The 24327-nt window shown below is 45.8% G+C and overlaps 1 protein-coding gene across 1 annotated transcript; it reads right to left on the bottom strand.

The window, feature by feature from the left end:
* Positions 1–278: 278 nt before the first annotated feature.
* baz1a (bromodomain adjacent to zinc finger domain, 1A) lies at positions 279–24299 on the bottom strand. The gene is made up of 29 exons (XM_070920075.1): positions 24187–24299; positions 22989–23267; positions 21696–21857; positions 18471–18575; positions 18070–18157; positions 17050–17178; positions 16075–16312; positions 15888–15985; positions 15416–15554; positions 14601–14732; positions 14060–14380; positions 13784–13949; positions 13390–13497; positions 12954–13027; positions 12762–12865; positions 12063–12301; positions 11743–11963; positions 10128–10258; positions 9893–10038; positions 9489–9628; positions 7177–7248; positions 6786–6868; positions 5915–6079; positions 5572–5780; positions 5385–5483; positions 5116–5294; positions 4500–4705; positions 2149–2236; positions 279–1156 (listed from the first exon to the last, which is right to left on the bottom strand). Exons 1-29 carry the CDS (start codon positions 24297–24299, stop codon positions 981–983), a joined length of 4410 nt encoding a protein of 1469 aa, XP_070776176.1. The 3' UTR covers positions 279–980.
* Between the last annotated feature and the right edge of the window lie 28 nt (positions 24300–24327).

Below are 24327 nucleotides of genomic sequence, written 5' to 3' on the forward strand. Positions count from 1 at the left end.
CATGTGATAACAGGTAGTTGTACCAAGCAGTTACCTGAGCAGTTACATTTCCTGGAGAAGGCCACGAGATACAGTTGAAAGCTCTGGGAACAGCCCAGTAAGTCTTTGTCATTCTGCACACACTGATATTTATCTGTCAATCATTTCTATTATAACCTTTAGATATTAATTATATATTCTGCTTTTTAAATGTTAAATGTTTGTCATACATCATCAATTCAATTTGTTTAAATTATTTCATTTTAGTTTTGGCCTCCACAGACTTCCATAGCCTTTAATATATAGCCTGAGTCCTTGTTGCCACGGTGGCACTCTGCTTCAGTAAAAAACAGCTGCACTGTTAGAAAATCATTTTCATTCAAATCAAAAATTTGGTCCCTGAGCAAAACACAAACGGCCTGATTTGATTTTAATCGTTAGTGCGAAGCTGAACTTTCTTTAGTGGTTTTTGCTTTTCTGGATGAAAAGAAACATCAGATGAAAACTGTGGGGACTCTACTGTCTCTACTGTCCTACAGCACCACAGGAATGTCTGCTACATGTCCACCGTCTGTCCACAAAGACAGGAAGTTAATGTTGAAGGAAATCTACTCCACAACTTTTCTACGCTTTCATGAACTCATATTAGCTAAAACTATTTTCCATAAGGTTTATTTGTCTTAAGAGTGAAGCTTCGGATCAGGTGACCTGGTGAGCCGGTGACCAGGTGAGAGGACTGTCTGAGCTGCTTTTTTATTGAGGCTCACCTGAGACAATTCTATCATTCATTTAATCATACAGTGTTTTAATGTTCATGACCTTTGACCCCTGTAGTCTCTTTAAACTACAGAGTGCTGTGGCCGACCGGTTCAGGGGGGGGTCAATGGTCATGAAGGAGCGACACCATGTCAGTCCATCAGGAGGGGGGCCATCAGGCCACGTCTCCTCCCTTAACCAATCAGCAGAGTGGACAGTGGTGAGGTCAGTGGAGTGCGTTTGGTTCAGTGTCGGGAGCGTTTGGCGGGCGGGGCCGAGCTGCGCTCTGATAGGCCGAGTCTGCTGAGCTCCGAGTGGAAGAACTGCTGCAGGCGGTGTCCGGCCTTCGCCTCGTTAGTGTGACGAGGATTATACTGAAGACAGTTAGAGAACATCAGGTCCACGTCTGAGACATACTCACCTGCAGACAGGCAGAGAGACAGACAGGAATCAATTCCACTTTGTCATAAAATAAAAATACATTTTACAAGTTTGTCTCATGTTTATTTTCAGTTTTGTTTTCCTGTAAAACGTAGAAACATTTTTGATGACACATCTTGAACTCGGGGGTTAAATAAATGTATCCTGTCAGATGTGATTTAGTGACTAGCTAACCGGGCCATCATATAACAGCACAGCTAACTGTGCTAGCTTGTTAGCGGAGCTAACATAAATCTCTCTCATAACTAAACCATCACAATATAGAAGATAACCTCTATCTAACTTCTCCGTCACTGACACTTTAAAGATACTGTCAATAAAACGGAACACTTCCTGAAGAGGTTCACATTAAAAGCATCTTAAATCACAAGTCAAATTTCTGATGTTTTTCTGCCATATTTAATAGTTTATGTTGCAGTAGTTTGCAGAAGTAGAAAAAGACAATGAATAATGTTCCTGCTGCTGTTTGAAGGCAACAGCTATTTAAAAAGTCAATGATAAATACAAACAGCTGTACAACAGGACACCAGTACTATAGTATCTATTGATTAGTATCTGAATATATATATATATATATATATATATATATGACATCTTTGAGTTCTGGATCAGAGTCAGTGCTGAAACGTTCACACAACGCTGCCAGTGACAGACTAAACCTGAAGGTGCAGCCGTGGACTCTCAACAATATTTAACAGCTGATCAGTGATCTGTGACTGACACCATCTCATATAATAATAAATACATCATTTTAAAAACAGATGGAACTACTGATGGAAATAGTGTTTAAAATTGAATTCTTACTCTAATTCAATTTCATCTATATAGCACCAAATCACAAAAAAGTCATCTCATGACACAGAGCAGAGGTCTAGACTGACTCTTTATAATGTTATTACAACATTATGAGAAATTATAAAATATACATATGACAAATAATGAGTGAGTGCATGTGTGTGTGTGTTTCCTCACCTGCTGTCTGATATTCACAGTTGTTGACTTTCTCTCTGATGGTGCTGAGGGCGATCGGCTTCTTGATGATGTCATAGTAGTCAGGGACCTACACACAAACAGACAGACAGGCAAGTCACACTCAGTTATACAGTGCATCCGGAAAGTATTCACAGCGCTTCACTTTTTCCACATTTTGTTATGTTGCAGCCTTATACCAAAATGGATTAAATTCATTTTTTTCCTCAAAATTCTACACACAACACCCCATAATGACAACGTGAAAAAAGTTTGAGATTTTTGCAAATTTATTAAAAATAAAAAACCTGAGAAATCACATGTACATAAGTATTCACAGCCTTTGCTCAATACTTTGTTGATGCACCTTTGGCAGCAATTACAGCCTCAAGTCTTTTTGAATATGATGCCACAAGCTTGGCACACCTATCTTTGGGCAGTTTCACCCATTCCTCTTTGCAGCACCTCTCAAGCTCCATCAGGTTGGATGGGAAGCATCGGTGCACAGCCATTTTCAGATCTCTCCAGAGATGTTCAATCGGATTCAAGTCTGGGCTCTGGCTGGGCCACTCAAGGACATTCACAGAGTTGTCCTGAAGCCACTCCTTTGATATCTTGGCTGTGTGCTTAGGGTCGTTGTCCTGCTGAAAGATAAACCGTCGCCCCAGTCTGAGGTCAAGAGCGCTCTGGAGCAGGTTTTCATCCAGGATGTCTCTGTACTTTGCTGCATTCATCTTTCCCTCTATCCTGACTAGTCTCCCAGTTCCTGCCGCTGAAAAACATCCCCACAGCATGATGCTGCCACCACCATGCTTCACTGTAGGGATGGTATTGGCCTGGTGATGAGCGGTGCCTGGTTTCCTCCAAACGTGACGCCTGGCATTCACACCAAAGAGTTCAATCTTTGTCTCATCAGACCAGAGAATTTTGTTTCTCATGGTCTGAGAGTCCTTCAGGTGCCTTTTGGCAAACTCCAGGCGGGCTGCTATGTGCCTTTTACTAAGGAGTGGCTTCCGTCTGGCCACTCTACCATACAGGCCTGATTGGTGGATTGCTGCAGAGATGGTTGTCCTTCTGGAAGGTTCTCCTCTCTCCACAGAGGAACTCCGGAGCTCTGACAGAGTGACCATCGGGTTCTTGGTCACCTCCCTGACTAAGGCCCTTCTCCCCCGATTACTCAGTTTAGATGGCCGGCCAGCTCTAGGAAGAGTCCTGGTGGTTCCGAACTTCTTCCACTTACGGATGATGGAGGCCACTGTGCTCATTGGGACCTTCAAAGCAGCAGAAATTTTTCTGTAACCTTCCCCAGATTTGTGCCTCGAGACAATCCTGTCTCGGAGGTCTACAGACAATTCCTTTGACTTCATGCTTGGTTTGTGCTCTGACATGCACTGTCAACTGTGGGACCTTATATAGACAGGTGTGTGCCTTTCCAAATCATGTCCAATCAACTGAATTTACCACAGGTGGACTCCAATTAAGCTGCAGAAACATCTCAAGGATGATCAGTGGAAACAGGATGCACCTGAGCTCAATTTTGAGCTTCATGGCAAAGGCTGTGAATACTTATGTACATGTGATTTCTTAGTTTTTTATTTTTAATAAATTTGCAAAAATTTCAAAAAAACTTTTTTCACATTGTCATTATGGGGTGTTGTGTGTAGAATTTTGAGGAAAAAAATTAATTTAATCCATTTTGGAATAAGGGTGTAACATAACAAAATGTGGAAAAAGTGAAGCGCCGTGAATACTTTCCGGATGCACTGTATATCGTCAGTGTGTGTGTTCCTGTGTGTTGTTAACAGACCAGCCGGTGACCTTCTGATGACATTCTGTTAAACTTTATCATCGATCTTTCTCAATGAATTTGGTTTGTAACATCACAAAACAGAATATTTTTGACTGTTTATTCGACTAAACAAGACATTTTTACTGTTTACCAAGAAAAGCAGCAAATATTCACATTTAAGAACGTGGAACCCTCAAATGTTCTGCTGCCTTCAGGTTGGTTCAGTTTGATGTTGATTAGAGAGAGAAGAGACCTTCATGTTCATGGTGTTTCTGTACAGACACACATCCAACCATCTTCTAGAACCATGTTGTATTTTAACTTTTTCTAAATTATGTTAATAATCACTTTTAAAGACATTTGGTAAATCACAAATGGTCTTCACTTATATAGCACTCTTCAACCTTCATGATTCCCAGAGCGCTTTACAGATCAGGTCACATTCACACACCGATGGTGACCAAGCTGTCATGCAAGGTGCAGGCCTCCCCCAGGAACTAAGGAACTTAGGGTTCAGTGCCCGCTCTGTGCTAGCCACTGCAGCACTGTGTGTGTGTGTGTGTACCTGAGTCCTGGACACCAGCTTCATGAAGGGCCAGCTGTCTTCATGTCTGACAAGCTCCACAGTCAGCTGCTCGCAGGCCGACAGCTCGTGGACCCCGTGGTTTCTGCCAGAGGAGCGTCGGTTGGATGAAGACGAGGAGGAAGAGGAGGATGAAGGGGGCAGGACAGGGAGGACGGGTCTGGAGGGTTTAGGAGGGGGAGCCACGTCTGGGGGAGGAGCAGAGGGGAGAGGTTACTGGTTTTGTTGGTGTTTAGCAGCAACCCAGGAAGACGTTTCACTTCAGTCCTCGTTCACCAAGAAACCTTACAGCTGCTCACCTGTCGGCAGGCTGCGTTCAGCCCCCACAAAACGTAGCAAACCTTTATTTAAACTGATACGGTGGTGCGTTGAACACCCTGTCGTGTTACGCAAACATTGCAGCTACAGCAGCTGAGAAGGACATTCTTAGTGTTCTTTTCAGATATGGCATGTCGCTGCTGATTGGGTAACACCTCTGACACACCGACCAAACAAGAGAAAAGCCGCTTCTCTGCATTTCAAAGAAACGTGTCGTTCAACCCAGAAACTGTAGCGAAACAGTCCCCCAGGTGTTACTGACTGTTGATTGGTTGTTTACCTGTCGGCAGTCTCTTGTGGGGCTCGCTCTGACCAGGTGAGGTCTTGGTGTTGCCGTTTGGTGGCAGGATTTCGTGGCTCAGACGGGCACTGACTCGACTCCCAGAGCGGGCCGGAGCTTTACCTCCAGGCGCCATGTTGGCCTTCACAGTGGGGAGCGTGGTCTTTTTCCCCGAAGACCTGTGATTGGATAGATTGGAAAAAGTGACTCACAGTAAACTGGGATCAGCACTATAGTAAACTGGGATCAGAGCTTACAAGAATACTGACTTGGAAGCTGATAGGTTTTTCCCTGCTGAGGCGGTGCTGTTTTTGGGTGTGGCCTGTTGGCTCTTTCCTTTAGGGGGGGGGGCTGGGCTCTTCTTGGTGCTACAGATATTTACAGATAAGAGGAGAAATTGCTATTTGAGACTGATCTCAGTGCAGATGGATGAGGTTGAAATATTTCCACACTTACCTCACTACTAATTCTTCCTCCTCCTCCTCCTCTGACTCTTCCTCAGACTCCTCCTCTTCCTCTTCTGATTCCTCTTCCTCTTCCTCAGACTCCCCCTCCACCTCTTCTTCCTCCTCCTCCTCAACAGAAGAGCGCTGACGGGACGGCAAGCGGCTGGATCTCTGTTTGGGTCGACAGTCTGGACAGAACCAGTCGCCCTCTGGGACCGACTAACACAAACAGAGAGGATGTAGTTAATAATCCACAGGGTCCAAATGCTGCAGCAGAACCAGTGCCAGTGTTAGTATGATGCTAATACCAGCTGGAACTACTTCCTCAAACAGTGGGTGTGGCTTGTATCTACCTTGAGGCGGGGCCTCAGACAGTGAGTGTGGTGTCCTCGGTCACAGTCGTCACACAGCAGCATGTTGTCAGCGTCTCCTTTGCGCCTGCAGATGCGGCAGCGAGCGTTGAGGACGGAGCGAGACCAGAGGACACTTCGCTCCAGACTGGACAGGTGGACAAACACCTGGAGACACACATCAGCATGTTAATCCCACAGTAGACTCACAGGTGTTATGAAGCAGTCAGGATGACACTTCTCATGGAAAGATGATGCGACTGGTCTTTCTGCTGTAACTTTGTTGTTCGTATCCTGACAGACTGACAAAAACTGAACACATTCAGGCTGAATCCAAATGTCCCGACTTCACCACACTTTCAGACCAGGGGGCTTTACGGGCCGAGGTCTGTCCAAACCCACGATTCATGTCCAATAACCACAATTTTTATTTCTGATTTATTTGATTTGACTTAATATTCTATGTTCCTGTGCAGTATCAACGCTCACTACATCAATGAACTAAAAATCAGAGTCTGAATCATTTGGATTGACCGATACGGTTGGTTTTCACGTGAAGTTCAATGTTTAATGTGAATAAAGGAACGTTTCACTGCAGATAATAACTGTATCTGTTATAGCTACTATGAAATGCAGCAGACTTGCACATATTATGCATAAGGTGTCAGTAAAGAAGGTTATGAGTCATGAATTCTTGTCTAATATCAAATTTCATCATCATCATCCTCCCAGAGTCATGATGAACACGTCACAGGTACACCGCGTTCACACTGGGATTCAGCCTCAGGAGGTGTGCACACTGTCTTGTGATTGACATTTCGAACAGCCAATAAGAGCTGCGCCTTGAAAATCTGGATGTGTGTTTTTTTCTGACCTGAGACAGACTTGAGCAGGACTGCAGAGACTCCCTCCATCGCTCCAACACCGTCTTACTGACCCGGCCACTGTCACTGCCATCTGACAGACAGACAGACAGACAGACAGACAGGTGAGACACAGACAGGCAGTGTTTAAAGGCAGCTTCCTGCAGATCTGAATCAGTTTATAGTCACCAGCCAGCTGTGATGTGAGATCAGATCAAATCAGATTATGACAGAAAAACAAAACTAACTACAGACTGTTGGACCTGGTGACAACATTCCAACAGTTTGAGGAGAACATTCCTACAGTTTCATTTCCACGTGTTGTTCATCGTCACTGTGCTGACATCACTTCCCTCCTGTGGCTGGAGGATTTACGCTCTCTTATTAAACAGGAAGTCATACCGTCACTGCCCTGGTCCTCGTCTTTCTTCTTGTTCTTCTTCATCTTCTGGTCTTTCTTTGAGTCTTCCTCACCTGTGGGGGGAGGAGCCAGTTGTTATCCATGTCAAAGCAGACATGTACAATGAAACATACACACCTGTACTTTAATCTGTGTGGTTAAGTAACTTGCCGCAGTCTCTGATGAGAAAGCTAACTACATTTCCATTAGGTTCTACTAGCATTTTGCTCAAATGTATCTTGACTTTGTAGGCCCTCAGCCTTCAAAATGGCACATGACACGACATGCTCCTTGTTCTTGGCCCCTCGAGATGACACATGATAGCACATGTTCTGGGTTCTATAGAACAAAGAAGAGCTATTGACCTCAGTTGACTGACGACGTCACTTTGTCAATAAAGACCGGCGGATAGGTTTAGTTCTCTCTAGTACTTCGTGAAGTTGCTGTGAAGAGACGCTCTCCCTTCCGAAGGAATTCCATCCTTTCTGGACTACTGAACAAAGATGTCCTGTTCTCCCACCTCTCCAGCTGGCCGCGGTAGAGTAAGATAATTTAACTTTGTTCTAAAGACTCCTGTACATAGTAATTACTGCTGAAAACCAGTTGAGATTTTTCTACTGTAAGACACTCAGTAGACTTTTTTGAAGATTGAAAAGGCGACCTGCTTCCCTTTTTATTTTTTCTTCTACACGTCGATGACTGCCTGCCTTCTCTGCCGCTGCATTTGAGGAGGAAAACAGAAAAGTATCTTTTTCGCTGACGAGCGTAAAGATAACGGACCAGCCCACATCGCCATCCACAGGACTTCAGTCGCATAAAACCTACTGAAATCACATGGAGTGATTCCTCAAGTAAGGCTGGATAGCTGGGCAGATTTAGTGAAACTGCCTTCCTGTTGTGATTTATGTTGAGCGCTGCTGGCTGTTGATGTTGCATGTGTGTTTTGAGCGCCGTTCATTGTTGATGATTGGATGAATAAGTTTTATTCAGTGAAACCCACCGTGGAAGTGATTTTATTCAGTTAGGCCTTGCATGCATTTTTCTCTTCTCTCTCTCACTGATACACACAAAACACACATATGCTCAGAGTGAGTGACGCCGCGGCTCAGGGCCGACTCAGGCTAGTTGTGTTAAAATTCGTCCACCTGTTTCGCCCGTTCATCTCTACCCTCATGTGGTTCTCAGCTCCCCCATCGGACACTCGGCCCGCTAGTTTTCCTTTGTTTTACATCGCTCACGTGACATCATGCATCATCATCATGGTGACACCCTGCACTGGTGGTCACGCACACTCCAGCAGGTTCTCAGTCACCACATGGTCACTGAGCTCGCCATTTTGTTTTTCACATTTTTGTTGTATTATCTAGACAGAGACCCACACACACACTTTGATATATGATTCTTCACAGGTTAAGATTTTTTCATTTCTGCTTTGTTTGTTATACTTGATGGAATAATGAACCCATGTGAGTTTGAGAACAAGAAGTTGTTGTGTTGAAAGCAGCCTCTGCCGTGACAAGAGCTCCCCAAATTTTCTTCAGTATATGGTTATTTCATTAATGTTATAGGCCTGATAGTAATTAGGTTACCATTGCATTTGTGCATTGATAATTTAACTAAGGATAATTACTTTAATTAAAGTATTCAACATTAAAGGCATACTATTAATGAGACTAAATCAGTTAATTTGCTATTGTTTTCCCTTTTGTTAAATATATTTAAGAAGTGGTGCCCCGAGGAACTTCCTAATTACTACTACTACTACTAATAATAATAATCGTTGTTGTCATTGTTCTTTAAAGTTACTATTTAAATATCAATTTTGATAATTCTTGATAGCTCAAATTGACATGTTACACCCACCTTAAAACAGTGTTCCATTCTACCTTAATGTTAAACTAAAGCCCCATTATTAGATATAGTTTTTAATTATTTATGATCATTATTTATTTTTGATAGCCAAATTCAACCTGATAAGGCTAGAATTCCCGACAGTGCAAACGTCTCATGTGTATTATGGTCTGTTCATGTATTTTCTAGGGCTGAACAATTAATCACAATACGGCCCAGTGCTGCGATTTTTTTGATGACAGTAAATGTGTCAAAACCTGCACGTCGTACTCTCCAGACGGAGGGGGACATGCTTGTCTGGGACATCATCATTACCATTGCCACTAAAATCCTGACTCGTACTTGTATGTGAAAATAATCGCACGTCGTTCAGCTCTTTCAGTCAGTTCCTCCTCATCTTGACACACTCTTCCAGACCTTCTCCAGGCCTGGAAAGTGTTGGAACAGCCTGGAAGAGACTCACCCAGCGGAGCTTTGAGGAAGCGCCTCTCAATGCCTTGCTCGATGTGAACGAGGGCCTGAGCCAGGATTTGTACCGAGCTGCTGACCACCTGAGGAGTCCCAGTGCCCGAGGCCACGCCGTCAGACTTCAGCTCCTGCAGCCTGTAACACACACACACACACACACACACACACACACACACACACACACACACACACACACACACACACACACACACACACACACACACACACACACAGAATATAAAAACACACAGAAACACAGAGGAAGAAGAGGGAGGAGGAAGATAAACAGGAAGTAGCATGTCTGTACCTGGTACTCACGGCACCCTCTAGCTGCCGTCAGTGTGAACTACTTACTAGGTACCTAACTCTACCCGTCTGTCTGCCAGTCTGTGTGTGTACCTGTCTCTGGCTCTCAGGTGGGCAGGTGAGTCCACCTCCATGGCTTCCATTCGTCCATTCATCCCTCCGTTCTCTCTGCCGTCAGAACACAGCAGCTCGTAGTTTCCTGCTTCCAGCGCTGAGCGCCACACCTGTCTGTCCATCACCTAAACACAGACAGAGAGAGACAGACAGGTGAGTGTGAGGTTACCTGCTGGGTCTGGTTCTCTGTGTTCAGCAGCAGGTGAGAGTGTACCTTCAGAGTCCCCAGAGTTCCCTGGTGAATTCGGTCCTCAATGTCCAGTAGCAGGTCTCTCAGCCTGACTTCCATCAGAGTCTCAGCTGCAGCAGTGCATTCTGGGACAGATCGGGACAACTCCGGATCATCTGGAAAAGCAGGACAGGTGTGTGTTTACACCCGAGTGTGTTTACAGCTGTGTGTTTACATCCAAGTGTGTTTACATCCAAGTGTGTTTACAACCGAGTGTGTTTACAGCTGTGTGTGTTTACAGCTGTGTGTGTTTACACCCGAGTGTGTTTACACCCGAGTGTGTGTTTACATCCGAGCGTGTTTACAGCTGTGTGTGTTTACACCTGAGTGTGTTTACAACTGTGTGTGTTTACACCTGAGTGTGTGTTTACACCTGAGTGTGTGTTTACACCCGAGTGTGTTTACACCTGTGTGTGTTTACACCTGTGTGTGTTTACACCCGAGCGTGTTTACAGCTGTGTGTTTTTACACCTGAGTGTGTTTACACCCGAGTGTGTTTACACCTGTGTGTGTTTACACCTGAGTGTGTTTACAACTGTGTGTGTTTACACCTGAGTGTGTGTTTACACCCGAGTGTGTTTACACCTGTGTGTGTTTACACCTGAGTGTGTTTACACCCGAGTGTGTTTACACCCGAGTGTGTTTACACCTGTGTGTGTTTACACCCGAGTGTGTGTTTACATCCGAGCGTGTTTACAGCTGTGTGTGTTTACACCTGAGTGTGTTTACAACTGTGTGTGTTTACAACTGTGTGTGTTTACACCTGAGTGTGTGTTTACACCCGAGTGTGTGTTTACACCCGAGTGTGTGTTTACATCCGAGCGTGTTTACAGCTGTGTGTGTTTACACCTGAGTGTGTTTACACCTGAGTGTGTTTACACCCGAGCGTGTTTACAGCTGTGTGTTTTTACACCTGAGTGTGTTTACACCCGAGTGTGTTTACACCCGAGTGTGTTTACACCTGTGTGTGTTTACACCCGAGTGTGTGTTTACATCCGAGCGTGTTTACAGCTGTGTGTGTTTACACCTGAGTGTGTTTACAACTGTGTGTGTTTACAACTGTGTGTGTTTACACCCGAGTGTGTGTTTACATCCGAGCGTGTTTACAGCTGTGTGTGTTTACACCTGAGTGTGTTTACAACTGTGTGTGTTTACACCTGAGTGTGTGTTTACACCCGAGTGTGTTTACACCTGTGTGTGTTTACACCCGAGCGTGTTTACAGCTGTGTGTTTTTACACCTGAGTGTGTTTACACCCGAGTGTGTGTTTACATCCGAGCGTGTTTACAGCTGTGTGTGTTTACACCTGAGTGTGTTTACACCCGAGTGTGTGTTTACATCCAAGTGTGTTTACAACCGAGTGTGTTTACAGCTGTGTGTGTTTACACCCGAGTGTGTTTACACCCGAGTGTGTGTTTACATCCGAGCGTGTTTACAGCTGTGTGTGTTTACACCTGAGTGTGTTTACAACTGTGTGTGTTTACACCTGAGTGTGTGTTTACACCCGAGTGTGTTTACACCTGTGTGTGTTTACACCCGAGCGTGTTTACAGCTGTGTGTTTTTACACCTGAGTGTGTTTACACCCGAGTATGTGTGTTACCTGAGTGACTGTATTTGTTCCGGTCACAGTTCTGCAGCAGCTGTTGCATTCTCTCTCTCTCCTGCTGCAGGGCCTCCTTCAGGCTGCTCTCTCTGTGACCTCGAGGGTTCAGAGCCTCAATCAGCTGATCCACCTCCTCCACTGAGCTGTAGAAGGACCATTGGTTGGGACGTTTGACTGGCGGCCCACAGAGGTGGAGGGGAGCGGGGCTTGAGCCAGCACTGTCCAGGAGGAAGATATTATCATCATTAGAAACCTGTCTGAACACCGGAGCTCCTCATGTCTAAGACACAGGACCAGAAGAAAACTAAGCGACCTACTTTCCCTCGGTGTGCTCCTCTTTGACGACCTCCTCGTCCTCCATCTTGGTTGTGGGATCCTGTGCAGGTTTTGGACTTGGATGCAGCATGTCCTCCGTCAGGCCAAAGCAGTCGTCCTCTACAAACAGAGTGGAGGCTGAGGGGAGGAGCCAGTACCGGCGGTACAGGCGGTCTCTGCCCAGAGGCAGCAGGCAGGTGCAGGCTGCCGCCTTCTGGATCCGCTCTTGCAGCTCTCGAACCTGCGGGTGGAACGAACATGATGCTCAGACCACCTGCATTAATCAATGCAGTGCAAACGTACAATGATGGATCAGTCTGATTCAGACCAGCACGTGACTCGTCTCACAGTCAATCTAGTGACTAGCACCGTCCCGTCGGTACACAGCTAGTACCTTCAAATTCCCAAGGTGAAAATGTGCTTCACTTTCTGTCTGAACTTCTCGACAGGTACTGAAACCAACACGGGAATAAAAATGGGAACCAATTAGTTAAAGTTAAAACTGTTTGATTTCTGAGAAAAATTTCTCTGTAACAACGACAATCCCTCTGATCGCAAAGACGGAAACTTAAAAGGACAGTTTGGACTTTCGGCCCGCTGGTGATGGGACAATGATGTCACTACTGGGACATTAGACATAGATATCTATAAATAATAAAGACACATAATAAATGAGTCCATCAATAATCAGATGTTCGGACCTTCTCTTGCTCGTTCTCCAGCTCCTCAGCGGTCAGGCTGGTGGGGGGGCAGGACGAGGGTTTTGGGTAGGAGGTGGTCTGGTTTTCTTTCTGGTTGAGTTGAGCTGGAGGAGAGAGGAGACACTCATGACTCAGCAGAAAGGACAAGCTGAGGTAAGATTTAATGTGAAAAGACTGATTTAATGTTTTTACCTTTAATCTTCTTCTTGTTGGATGAAGAGTTTTGCTCCTCGTCTTCCTCAGTGTTTTGTTCTATAGGAGTCTCACTGCGCACACACACACACTTCTGTTACTGATCAAGTTATTGATAAACAAAAGTCTTCATGGAAACAAGTAAAATAACATTAATTTTCAGTTTTTTGTTTAACTGACGCTTGAACTGATTTACAGCTCAACTACTTTGACATTTCAATTACTTTCACTAAGTACATACTTTATTCCCGAAACTTCACACACTTCACTTTAACTTCTTTTGGTTCCTACATTTCTTTCACAAACTGTGTATTGTAGTTTATAGTGTTTGTGGGAATACATCAGTTTACTTCAAGAGAACAACTTCTTCTAGTTGTTTAAAGATAAAATCACATTGACATATGAGTGAGTGTGCTGCTGGCAGTCTCTCCTCTACCTGTTGGTGACGAGTCCTCCCTTCACCTCCTGCTCCTTCAGCCTCTGCTGTTTGTCCTTCAGCCTCTGCTCCTGCTCCCTCAGCTTCTCCTCCTTACGGAGCCGAACCCTGGAGGACGAGGAGGACGAGGAAGACTGGGTGTGCCTGGGTGTATATTGTTGTGTGTATATTGTTGTGTGTACCTGTGTGTACCTGTGTGTATACTGTTGTGTGTACACCTGTGTGTATACTGTTGTGTCTACACCTGTGTGTATACTGTTGTGTCTACACCTGTGTGTATACCGTTGTGTGTGTACCTGTGTGTATACCGTTGTGTGTGTACCTGTGTGTATACCGTTGTGTGAATCTGTGTGTATACCGTTGTGTGTACCTGTGTGTATACTGTAGTGTGTACCTGTGTGCGGCCTCCTCTCTCTCTCGGCGGTGTTGTTCAGCTCTGATCTCTCTCAGTTCCTGTCTGGCGGCTCTCTGCTCCTCCACACAGTCTTCAATCAGATCTCTGCTGGACGCCAACGTCAGCAGCTTCCCCACCAGAGCCTGCAGGATCCTCAGCTTCTCCTCTGCACACACGTCAATAACTGATCAATAACTGATCAACACAAACCCAGAGCTCCCCTGCACACATGTCAATCTAAATCAATGATTACTGTCTGATTGGTCGGTTGCTGACCTGGTGTCAGGTCGTATACCGCCATGCTTGTTAGCCTCTTCAGCAGCACCGGCTCAGCCAATCGCAGCTCGACACACGGGTCATCCATCAGCGTGAACCCGCCCCGCTTCTGATAGCGGAACTTGGCGTTGCCGTGGTAACAGTCGGAGCCAGATGCCAGGATGTGCAGCCGCAGGATCTCTGACAGCGTGCAGCTGTCCAGGTCCAACTGCTTCAGACTGCAGCCCTGATGCAGCTGAGGCCAGGCGGCAGCCAATGACGCGACAGCGCTGAGAGCCGACTGAGTGGCATCAGAGTCGTCGTCCAGAGCCTCCGACAGGTCTGCACATACACAATACATACAAAACACACACATCATGTTTGTGTTTTTGCGACAACAAAACAACAGCAGCTTCATTCTGTCAGGTTGTTCCTGTCCAGGTGTGACGGTGTTAAACTGCAGGTGTCTGAGCTGACCAATCATAGCTCTCCGTGTGGCCCTAACGTGTGTGTGTGTGTGTGTGTGTGTGTGTGTGTGTGTGTGTGTGTGTGTCTCTCTGACCTTCAGCCTGGTCTTTAGCCACCTCCTCCTGCTCCTCGTCTAGAGCCTGAAAGATGGCCGACAGGAAGAAGAACAGCAACTCACACAAAGGACCTTCAGGGTCAGAACCCACCAGAGCCTCCTCTAAAACCTCTGTGGAGAGAGAGAACATCTGCTAGAACCAGCACAACCTCCAGAACCTCTGCAGAGGAACATCTATCAAAGCAACCTTAAATGCCAGAGACAAAACAAACACAATTTAGCTAGTACCAAATAAACCACTACAACATCTGCTAAAACCTCTATTTCAATCTGTATTTGGACCAACTTAGCATTTTTGATTTTACTTTAACCAATGGAACCTAGAAAACCTTTAGTGATTATTTTGATTATCTATTAAAAAAAGAGGTTCTAAATTAAACTTCGAACCTCTGTAAGAAGAGAACATACTCAACAGAATCTCTTGAAAATTACAAGAACCAGCTGAACCTTCAGAACCCGTTCGTACCAATTCATCTTACAGAACCTCTCTTAGAACCTACATTTGAATCAACCAAACCTCAAGAATATTTGTTGATGAAGATGAGAAAAACTTCTCGCGCCTCTGCTAGAACCACCAGAACCTGTGGAACATTTGTTAGAATCGGCTTGACTAGTAAAACCTCTACTAGATCCATCAACACATCCCATTTATCATACTGGAACAAGACCAGGACCACAGCACCAGAGTGACCCAGACTGGGAGCAGAACCTTGTAAGTACAACCCTACTTGCAAGGAACCACAGGATCCTGGTCTCGTTCTGTCCAGTAGAGTTTAGAGAAAGTGTGTTCTAACCCAGAGAGATTCCGTCAGGGAACTCGTCCTTCAGGTCAAAGACCTCGCCGAAGGCCCGCAGGAACTCCAGAACCATCAGAGCTTCTCCAAAGAGCTCGGCTGGAAGACGAGTCCTCACTGGAACCGGACTGGGCAGGTCCTGGTAGAACCAACACACACAGATCCTGGTTTAGAGGAGAACCCTTACAGATATCATCATCTGGATGTACAGTCTGGTTCTGTCCACAGCACAGAACACTTATAGGTGGTTATTGATAAGGCTGTGAAATCAATGAGTAACATTTATCTTTCTGTACAAATAAAAGTTCTGCTTGTGGGTCTCCACCTGAGTGCTGCAGAGTCTGGTTCAGTTTAAACTTTATTTCTACAGGTAGGAAGACAGAAACAACATGACAGTCGATACCTAAAACAGAAAGCTGACAGTAAACAGGTCCAGGATCAGTGAATCCGTTACTGAGGTGCGTTCACTGACCTTCAGGTCTTCACACTCCATGTCTTCTCTGGGTTTGTTCCACAGTTTCAGTCGTTCAGCGTATTTCTTCTTCTCTTCCTTAAGCTTCTCTCGTTCCTGTAAATCAGATTAAAAACGTCTCCATTTGATTTATTTACTTTTGGAACTTTTAGAATTAGTAGTATAAAACTCTTGATGTGACTCCCCTTCTCCTTCTCCAGCTTCCTGAGCTCCTTCTCCTCCCTCCTCCTCCGTTTCTCCTCCTCAAACCTCCTCTTATGCTCCTCCTTCAGCCTCTCTCGGTCCTCCCTCTCCCTCCTCTTGGCCTCCTGCGCCTCCTCCTTCTCCTTCTTCAGCCGAGCTCTGTCTTGAGCTGCCACTGCCATCTCCTCCCTCTGCTGCAGCAGCTTTAACTTCTCCGCCGCCTTCAGCAGAGACGAACCCGCCTGGAGACACATCACATATGTTCAATATAATGCTCATCACACACACTATACTGATCAGAAATATTACTAATCAATAAGATCAACCTGTTTCGACAGGGCATGAGCACACTTTCTGAAATCAAATATAATGCTTCAACAAAGACATTTTAATTCTGTTTCCACAGAAGGTCAAATGCACTATAAAGCTGCTGGATATGTTTTAAATTAATCATAAAATGAATATTCCTCCAATACAGGACCGGAGGGCTCTGCAGGGGTGACTAAAACCTCCCAGGACATCATGGGTACTCATCTACTGAGCATCAGTGATATCAGAGAGCAAAAGCCTGAAAGATACAACATCCCCCCACAACCTGTCGCCCCTGATACAGAAGTACCACCAGACAACAGAGCAGCTGAGGCTCAGACTCCTCAACTCATCAGAATCAGAATCAGAAACTGTTTATTGCCAAGTAACATACATTACAAGGAATTTGCTCATCCTCTGCACTCCACCTCCTTTGTACCTTAACTATTTACACAGTGAAATCAAAAAACATCATTGAGATTGTTGCCCTCGCTGTTACGTCCTAATATTATTCTCATTTATTTATTCCTCCTCTCTCTCTGGTGGGTGGATACACTAGATATGTCCCTTTTTTGTATTTTGTCTACCTGGTTTTTGAATTTAAGTCAACCTTGTTTGTATTTGTAGGGCTTTTAGCATTAACAATCAAAGTAAAAAAAACAGCCATCACTCGCACCTGTCCAGGTGAGCCACGCCCTCCACCTTTAGCGGGGGGACTGAAGGGGAACAGGGGGGGCTCATCAGGGAAGAACTGCGAGAAGGTTTGTTCAGACAGCCTGTACTTCATCACTGTGGAGGGCTGAGAGAGAGCAGGTCATCATCAACACGCGGGAAGTACACGGGAAGTCATCGTCAACACGCAGGAAGTCATCGTCAACATGCGGGAAGTACACAGGAAGTCATTGTCAACACGCGGAAAGTCATCGTCAACACACGGGAAGTCATTGTCAACACACAGGAAGTCATAGTCAACACACGGGAAGTACGCGGGAAGTCATCGTCAACACATGGGGAATCATAATCAACACACGGGAAGGACACGGGAAGTCATCGTCAACACATGGGAAGTACGCGGGAAGTCATCGTCAACACATGTGGAGTCATAGTCAACACACGGGAAGTACACGGGAAGTCATCATCAACACATGTGGAGTCATAGTCAACACACGGGAAGTACACAGGAAGTCATCGTCAACACGCGGGAAGTCATCGTCAACACACAGGAAGTACACGGGAAGTCATCGTCAACACACGGGAAGTACACGGGAAGTCATGGTCAACACACGGGAAGTCATAGTCAACACACAGGAAGTACACGGGAAGTCATCGTCAACACACGGGAAGTACACGGGAAGTCATGGTCAACACACGGGAAGTACACGGGAAGTCATGGTCAACACACGGGAAGTCATGGTCAACACACGGGAAGTACGCGGGAAGTCATTGTCAACACATGGGGAATCATAGTCAACACACGGGAAGTCATCGTCAACACGCGGGAAGGACACGGGACGTCATCGTCAACACACGGGACGTCATCGTCAACACACGGGAAGTACACAGGAAGTCATAGTCAAGACACAGGAAGTACACGCGAAGTCATCGTCAAGACACGGGAAGTACACGGGAAGTCATCGTCAACACGCAGGAAGTGATGATGTGTAATTCGGATGTAATGTGGTTCTCTCACCTTGAGTGCTATGGTCCCATTCTGCGGTTCACAGTGCTGCTTAAAGAGCAGCTTCAGTCTCTCTCTGGACATGCTGGTCTTCCTGCGACTGAACAAACACAACATGAAGCAGCTGACAGGTTCCTCTCGCAGATCTCTGATGTGTTTAAATAAAAGTCCGGCTTGTTTTTCTTCCTTCACATCGTGTCTGTGTTAAACATGACTGGCAGTTTCAATGTAAGTGATGAGTGTCACTTGATTTTGAGTATTTTACAGTCTATAATCACAACTGAGTATTGGAAGTCGTTTGCCTTGTGGTTCAGCAGAGGGTGCTCTTAACATTCACTAACATCAGTAATGAAACACTCAGACAGTATGGATGATGATGATGATGATGATGAGTGAGAAGTGAACCTTCGCACCTGATCTGATTGGTTTTGACAGTGAACGTCTCACTGTGTTCGTCCTTCATCATCCTCACTGTATATTTAAACACTGACGAACTGAGAGGCTTCTTCTTCCTCCTGCTGAGAGAGAGAGAGAGAGAGAGACACACACACACACACACACACACACACACACACACACACACACACACACACACACACCATCATCATCCCACTCCTGACTCACGATGTGACAGTTAAAAAATGACAGGATCCGGTCTGTAACAGACATGGAAACATTCAGCAGGACAGAGACAATAGAGAAGGCCTCCTCAGGGGGGCACCAGAGAGCTGAAGGGGAGTCAGGAGGTTGGAAAAGGAAGAGGCGTTTAAGAGTAGCAACAGAGCAGAGTTTAAGGAAGCCAAGTACAAGTTTAGCAAGGCGGTGAGGGAAGCTAAACGACTGTACTCAGAGAGACTACAAGACCAGTTCTCCTCCAACGACTCTGCTTCTGTGTGGAGGGGGCTCAGGCAGATCACCAACTACAAGCCAAGAGCCCCCAACTCTGCTAACGACCGACGCCTCGCCAACAGCCTCAACGACTTCTACTGTCGCTTTGAAAGACAATGGGACAGTCCTGACACCATCCCCCACACCATCACCCACCAGCTCCAGCCCAACAGCCCCAACCCCCTCATCACACCTGGGGCTGAACTCTCACACCTCCTACCACCACAGCTGCCCCCCACAGCGCCCCCCACTCCTCCAGCATCGACACCTCTGTCTGTCCTTGAAAGAGATGTGAACAGACTCTTCAAGAGACAAAACCCGCGTAAAGCTGCTGGACCAGACTCCATCTCCCCATCCTGCCTGAAGCGCTGCGCCGATCAGCTGTCTCCGGTGTTCACGGACATCTTCAACACCTCACTGGAGACATGCCACGTGCCAGCCTGCTTCAAGGCCTCCACCATCATCCCCGTCCCCAAAAAACCAGGGCCCACAGGATTAAATGACTACAGACCCATCGCCCTGACCTCTGTGGTCATGAAGTCATTTGAATGCCTGGTCCTGTCCCACCTCAAATCCATCACAGACTCTCTGCTGGACCCCCTGCAGTTCGCCTACAGAGCCAACAGGTCTGTAGACGACGCCGTCAACCTGGCTCTTCACTTCATCCTCCAGCACCTGGACTCCGCAGGATCCTATGCCAGGATCCTGTTTGTGGACTTCAGCTCTGCCTTCAACACGATCATCCCGGCTCTTCTTCAGGACAAGCTCTCCCAGCTGAACGTGCCTGACCCCCCCTGCAGGTGGATCACAGATTTCCTGTCTGACAGGAAGCAGCACGTGAAGCTGGGGAAACACGTCTCAGACTCACGGACGATCAGCACCGGCTCCCCTCAAGGCTGCGTTCTTTCTCCTCTACTCTTCTCCCTGTACACCAACAGCTGCACCTCCAGTCACCAGTCTGTCAAGCTCCTGAAGTTCGCGGACGACACCACCCTCATCGGACTCATCTCTGGAGAGGATGAGTCTGCCTACAGGTGGGAGATTGACCACCTGGTGACCTGGTGCAACAGCAACAACCTGGAGCTTAACGCTTCAAAGACAGTGGAGATGGTTGTTGACTTTAGGAAGAGCGCAGCCCCACCCGCCCCCATCACCCTGTGTGACTCTCCAGTGGACACTGTGGAGTCCTTCCGTTTCCTGGGCTCCATCATCAGCCAGGACCTCCGGTGGGAGCTGAACATCAGCTCCCTCATCAAGAAAGCCCAACAGAGGATGTACTTCCTGAGGCAGCTGAGGAAGTTTAACCTGCCACAAAAAATGCTGGTTCACTTCTACACCGCCATCATAGAGTCCATCCTCACCTCCTCCATCACCGTCTGGTACGCTGCTGCCTCCACCAAGGACAGACGCAGACTGCAGCGTATCATACGCTCTGCAGAGAGGGTGATCGGCTGCAACCTTCCATCTCTTCAGGACCTGTACTCCTCCAGGACCCTGAGGAGAGCAGGGAAGATCGCTGCCGACCCCTCCCACCCCGGACACCATCTGTTCGACCCCCTCCCCTCTGGCAGGAGGCTGCGGTCCATCAGACCAAAACCTCCCGTCACAAAAACAGTTTCTTCCCCTCTGCAGTCAACCTGACAAACTCTGACTGACCCCCCCCCCCGAACACAAACACAAGCTATACGTTATATTAACGTACATCACCCCTGTCCCCACTGCGTTACATTAACGCACCCACCCCCTACTGGACACTTTATCTGGACACTTTACTTTATTCTGGTCACTGCACTGTTATTTATCTTATCTTATTTTTATTTTTATTCTTATTTTAGCTTTTATATTCTACTTATTTGTTATCAAAACAATAGCACCTTCAGACCACAGCAAATTCCTTGTAATGTATGTTACTTGGCAATAAAAAGTTTCTGATTCTGATTCTGATTCAAAGATACTGCAGGAGCTGAATCAGAGTCTAAGATTGCACTCCTGCTCAGGGTCATAAGTGTCTCTGTCCAGCCAGAATAAACCTTCAGAAATCCACTTAGAGGTAGTGCTACACAATTATGGCCAAAATGATAATCACGATTATTTTGATCAATACTGAGATCACTGTACAAATCTTTGCATCAAAATAAGACTGCTCCTTATTCACAGTGCATCTCCTGAAAGCTAAATATAAATAATATTGTACCAAATCTTTTTACAGTGTCGCTCTTAGCGATGTTATATTAGACATGTTCATGCTGTCATCGTACTGCAGTTTGCGTGTTTTGCACTCTTTGCATATGATTTGTTCTTAATATCACTTGCCTGAAATCTGAAATACTTCGAATAATGATCCATTTCGAGGGACTAGCTCTTCGCCTTCTGCTCCAGACATTTGACTTTTGTTTAGCCTGCTCTCTGTTGTATTTTACTCTTCTACTCTCGCTGCAGGGCACAGCCACAAATAATGATCGCGATTAATATTCAATAATTGTGCAGCCCTACTTAGAGATCAGAGAAAAAGACACTGCAGAACTTCACTGAGAATCGCCATGTTTTTAAGTTTCCTTCAGTATCAAAACTGCTGATTCAGCCACATACAGATTAAATTACTTGACCAGAGCAGGTGATATTAAAATTAACCCCCCCCCCCCCCCCCCCCCGATATCTGTAACTCTGCAGGTTGTGACTCTTCCTTCACGTATGACCTCTGACCTGTTCACTTAACAACATAAGTACTAGGTGACCTTTGACCCACTGACCCGTTTATCTGTGCTGTGGGACTCTGGAAGGCTTTGCTCTCGTCGTCGCTATCACTGATGACGATGGCGTCACCATCAGCTGGTGTGGCGTGGCCGTTGGCAGCTGGCACTCCGGTAGCGCTGGAATGGGGAGAGTGAACCTGCAGGATCTCACACACATGTCTACAACACACACACACACACACACAATGTTGAACCAAACAGCTGCTTCTTTCCACATCCAGCAGTCACAGAGCAACATGATCCTTCATGTGTTTGTGTCACCTGATGGATGGAGGTTTCTGTTTCTGGTCTCCTCCACATTTGTCTCTGCAGCTGCTAAACGCTGCATATGTTCAGCAGCTCGTCTCTAACTGAGTCTGTCTGCTGAGCAGCTCGTGCTCAGTGGCTTCTTGCAGCTTTTTCTCTGAACACAACGCTGAGAGAGCCGTCAGTGTCTACAGATGTGTGTGTGTGTGTGTGTGTGTGTGTGTGTGTGTATATATCCTGCACCAGTCCACATCCTCCCCTCCAGTTCAACCGTCAGTGAAGGTTCTGCAGCCAACAGGGACGAGATTAACAGGCTTTGGGTTTGGCTAGCTGGATATTTAGCTAACATTATGAATCAACCAATCACAGCCTGGGTGGGGCGGGACATTAAAAAAGGTTGACGTGCTGCAGTAAACATGGATGGTTATGATTATTGACATGTTAGAGACGAACCACATCTGTAGACACAAGGATTCAATGAAGGAACAAAACCAAAGAAGTTATAAATGTTGGCTGTGTGTTTCTTCAACTGTCCAACTGGAATTAATATTATACTAGTGACAAAAAGGCATATAGTACAAGAAATTATAATGAATATACTAACATTATACTTTTTATTTAATTATACCAATACACTCATTTATACTAGTTAATAGTATAATAATAATAACAACAACAATAATAATAATAATAATATAGTAATAGTATATAATAGTGCATCTGCATTGGACATATGTAGATTTAGCCAGAGAGCCAATAACAAGCAACACGTTCCCCTTGTTCTATTTTACATCTACTTTACTACAGAATGCCCCCGGACCCCCCTAGCCTCCACATTCACAACAGACATCATTTACTGGAACTATTTCTTCTCTTTCTGTCACTAACATGTCCTTACAATTTATTACTTCGCACAAAAACTGATTCAACAAACGTCCAAAATAGCCAAGAAAACACAGTCGAGTGGCTTCAGTTTCAGGAATTGGCCAGTGAGTGTTTGTTTTGCACCTTGCATGGATTTGTATTTTTAAAACCCCCCAGTACCTGGCTCCGTTGCGTCCTGTGACGTCCACCATCTCTCCAGGGAAAAACCGGTCTTTGACAAAGGCGTAAACGTCCTCGCAAAGCTCCGTCAGTCTGCAGTGTCGGCTCAGAGCAGCCAGGTGGAGCAGAGGGACCACCAGAGATGGAGGGAAGCTCTGCAGACTCTGCTTCGCCCGCCGCTCGCTCTCCACCGCCTCCAGGTAGGTCAAGCCCGCCCGGCCTGTCAGAGCACAGCTCCACACTAAACTGTTACACAGGATGGTCCGCTCGAAGAACTCACTGAGGACAGAGTACAGGAAGTAATGAGGGGTGATGAGGAGTGATACCTCCTGCCACACATCATCACAGCTGGGAAATAAACATTTACCACAGAACCAGACATGAATTAACATCTTAATATCACATCTCAACAGTAAGTGACATAAGCAGAGAACTGAGGGTTAGGGTTGTGTCCAATACTTCATTTTATCCACTGATACACACCCAGACTCCTCAGGACTCAGAGATCCCTCACCTGACTGACTCCAACACCTTTAATACCTTAAACCAAACTGAAGCAACTTACACTTAAAATAAAAATAAATAAATAAATTAAAAAAAAAAAAAAAAAAAAAAAAAAAAAAAAAAAATATATATATATATATATATATATATATATATATATATATATATATATATATATATATATAGAGAGAGAGATATATGGGAGTTTCCTCTCTAGTGCTGAACTTCAGGACACAGCAGACTCTCTAACGTCACCTTACCTGTTCTGTGTAAAACAGGTGAGTTTAACAGTCCAAACTTTATTGAACAGCTCTGACGTGACAGCAGGCCTGTTTCACTCAGCTAACGGCTAAAACTAGCTGACAGCTTCACTGTTAGCTAACACAGCTAACCGCCGCTAACTCACTTTAGCTCAGTGAGCTAGCTAACTTAGCCTAACGTTACACCTGCCCCCAAAGTGTTCAGTCCACTTCTCATATCAGCTACCGGCTTGAACCGGTTTCCCACCTGTGGACGGAGACTGTCCCCAGTTTACCAGCAGACAAAACTTGTATCCTTTGTTCTGAATAAAGTTGGCTTTTGTTGTCTGGAAGTTTGCCAACCGACCAACTGTCAGTCGGGACATCATTCAAACTTCACTATCGGCTCTTTAAAGCGGCTCACAGGTGAGGCAGGTGACCTCTCAGGTACTTACTCGTACGACCTGAAGATTTCGTGTGTGATCTTACAGAGGAAGACCTCCTCGTCCGGCCGCAGGTCCGCCGGAGGTTTCTGTCGGATAAAAGCTTTTCTGTGGAGAAGCGGCATCTCTCAGCTCCGCTTCCACCGGCAGCAC

The sequence above is a fragment of the Enoplosus armatus genome, chromosome 15 (genome assembly GCF_043641665.1).
Source record: "Enoplosus armatus isolate fEnoArm2 chromosome 15, fEnoArm2.hap1, whole genome shotgun sequence".
Lineage (NCBI taxonomy): Eukaryota > Metazoa > Chordata > Actinopteri > Centrarchiformes > Enoplosidae > Enoplosus > Enoplosus armatus.

Excerpts from the sequence above, each read along its gene's own strand:
- baz1a (XM_070920075.1), bottom strand. The coding sequence starts at position 24,299 with ATGCCGCTTCTCCACAGAAAAGCTTTTATCCGACAGAAACCTCCGGCG. Across the intron at positions 21,858-22,988 it reads ACAGGACGCAACGGAGCCAG|ACATGTGTGTGAGATCCTGC; the intron begins GTACTGGGGGGT and ends TGTGTGTTGTAG. Across the intron at positions 6,869-7,176 it reads CGAGGACCAGGGCAGTGACG|ATGGCAGTGACAGTGGCCGG; the intron begins GTATGACTTCCT and ends TCTGTCTGTCAG.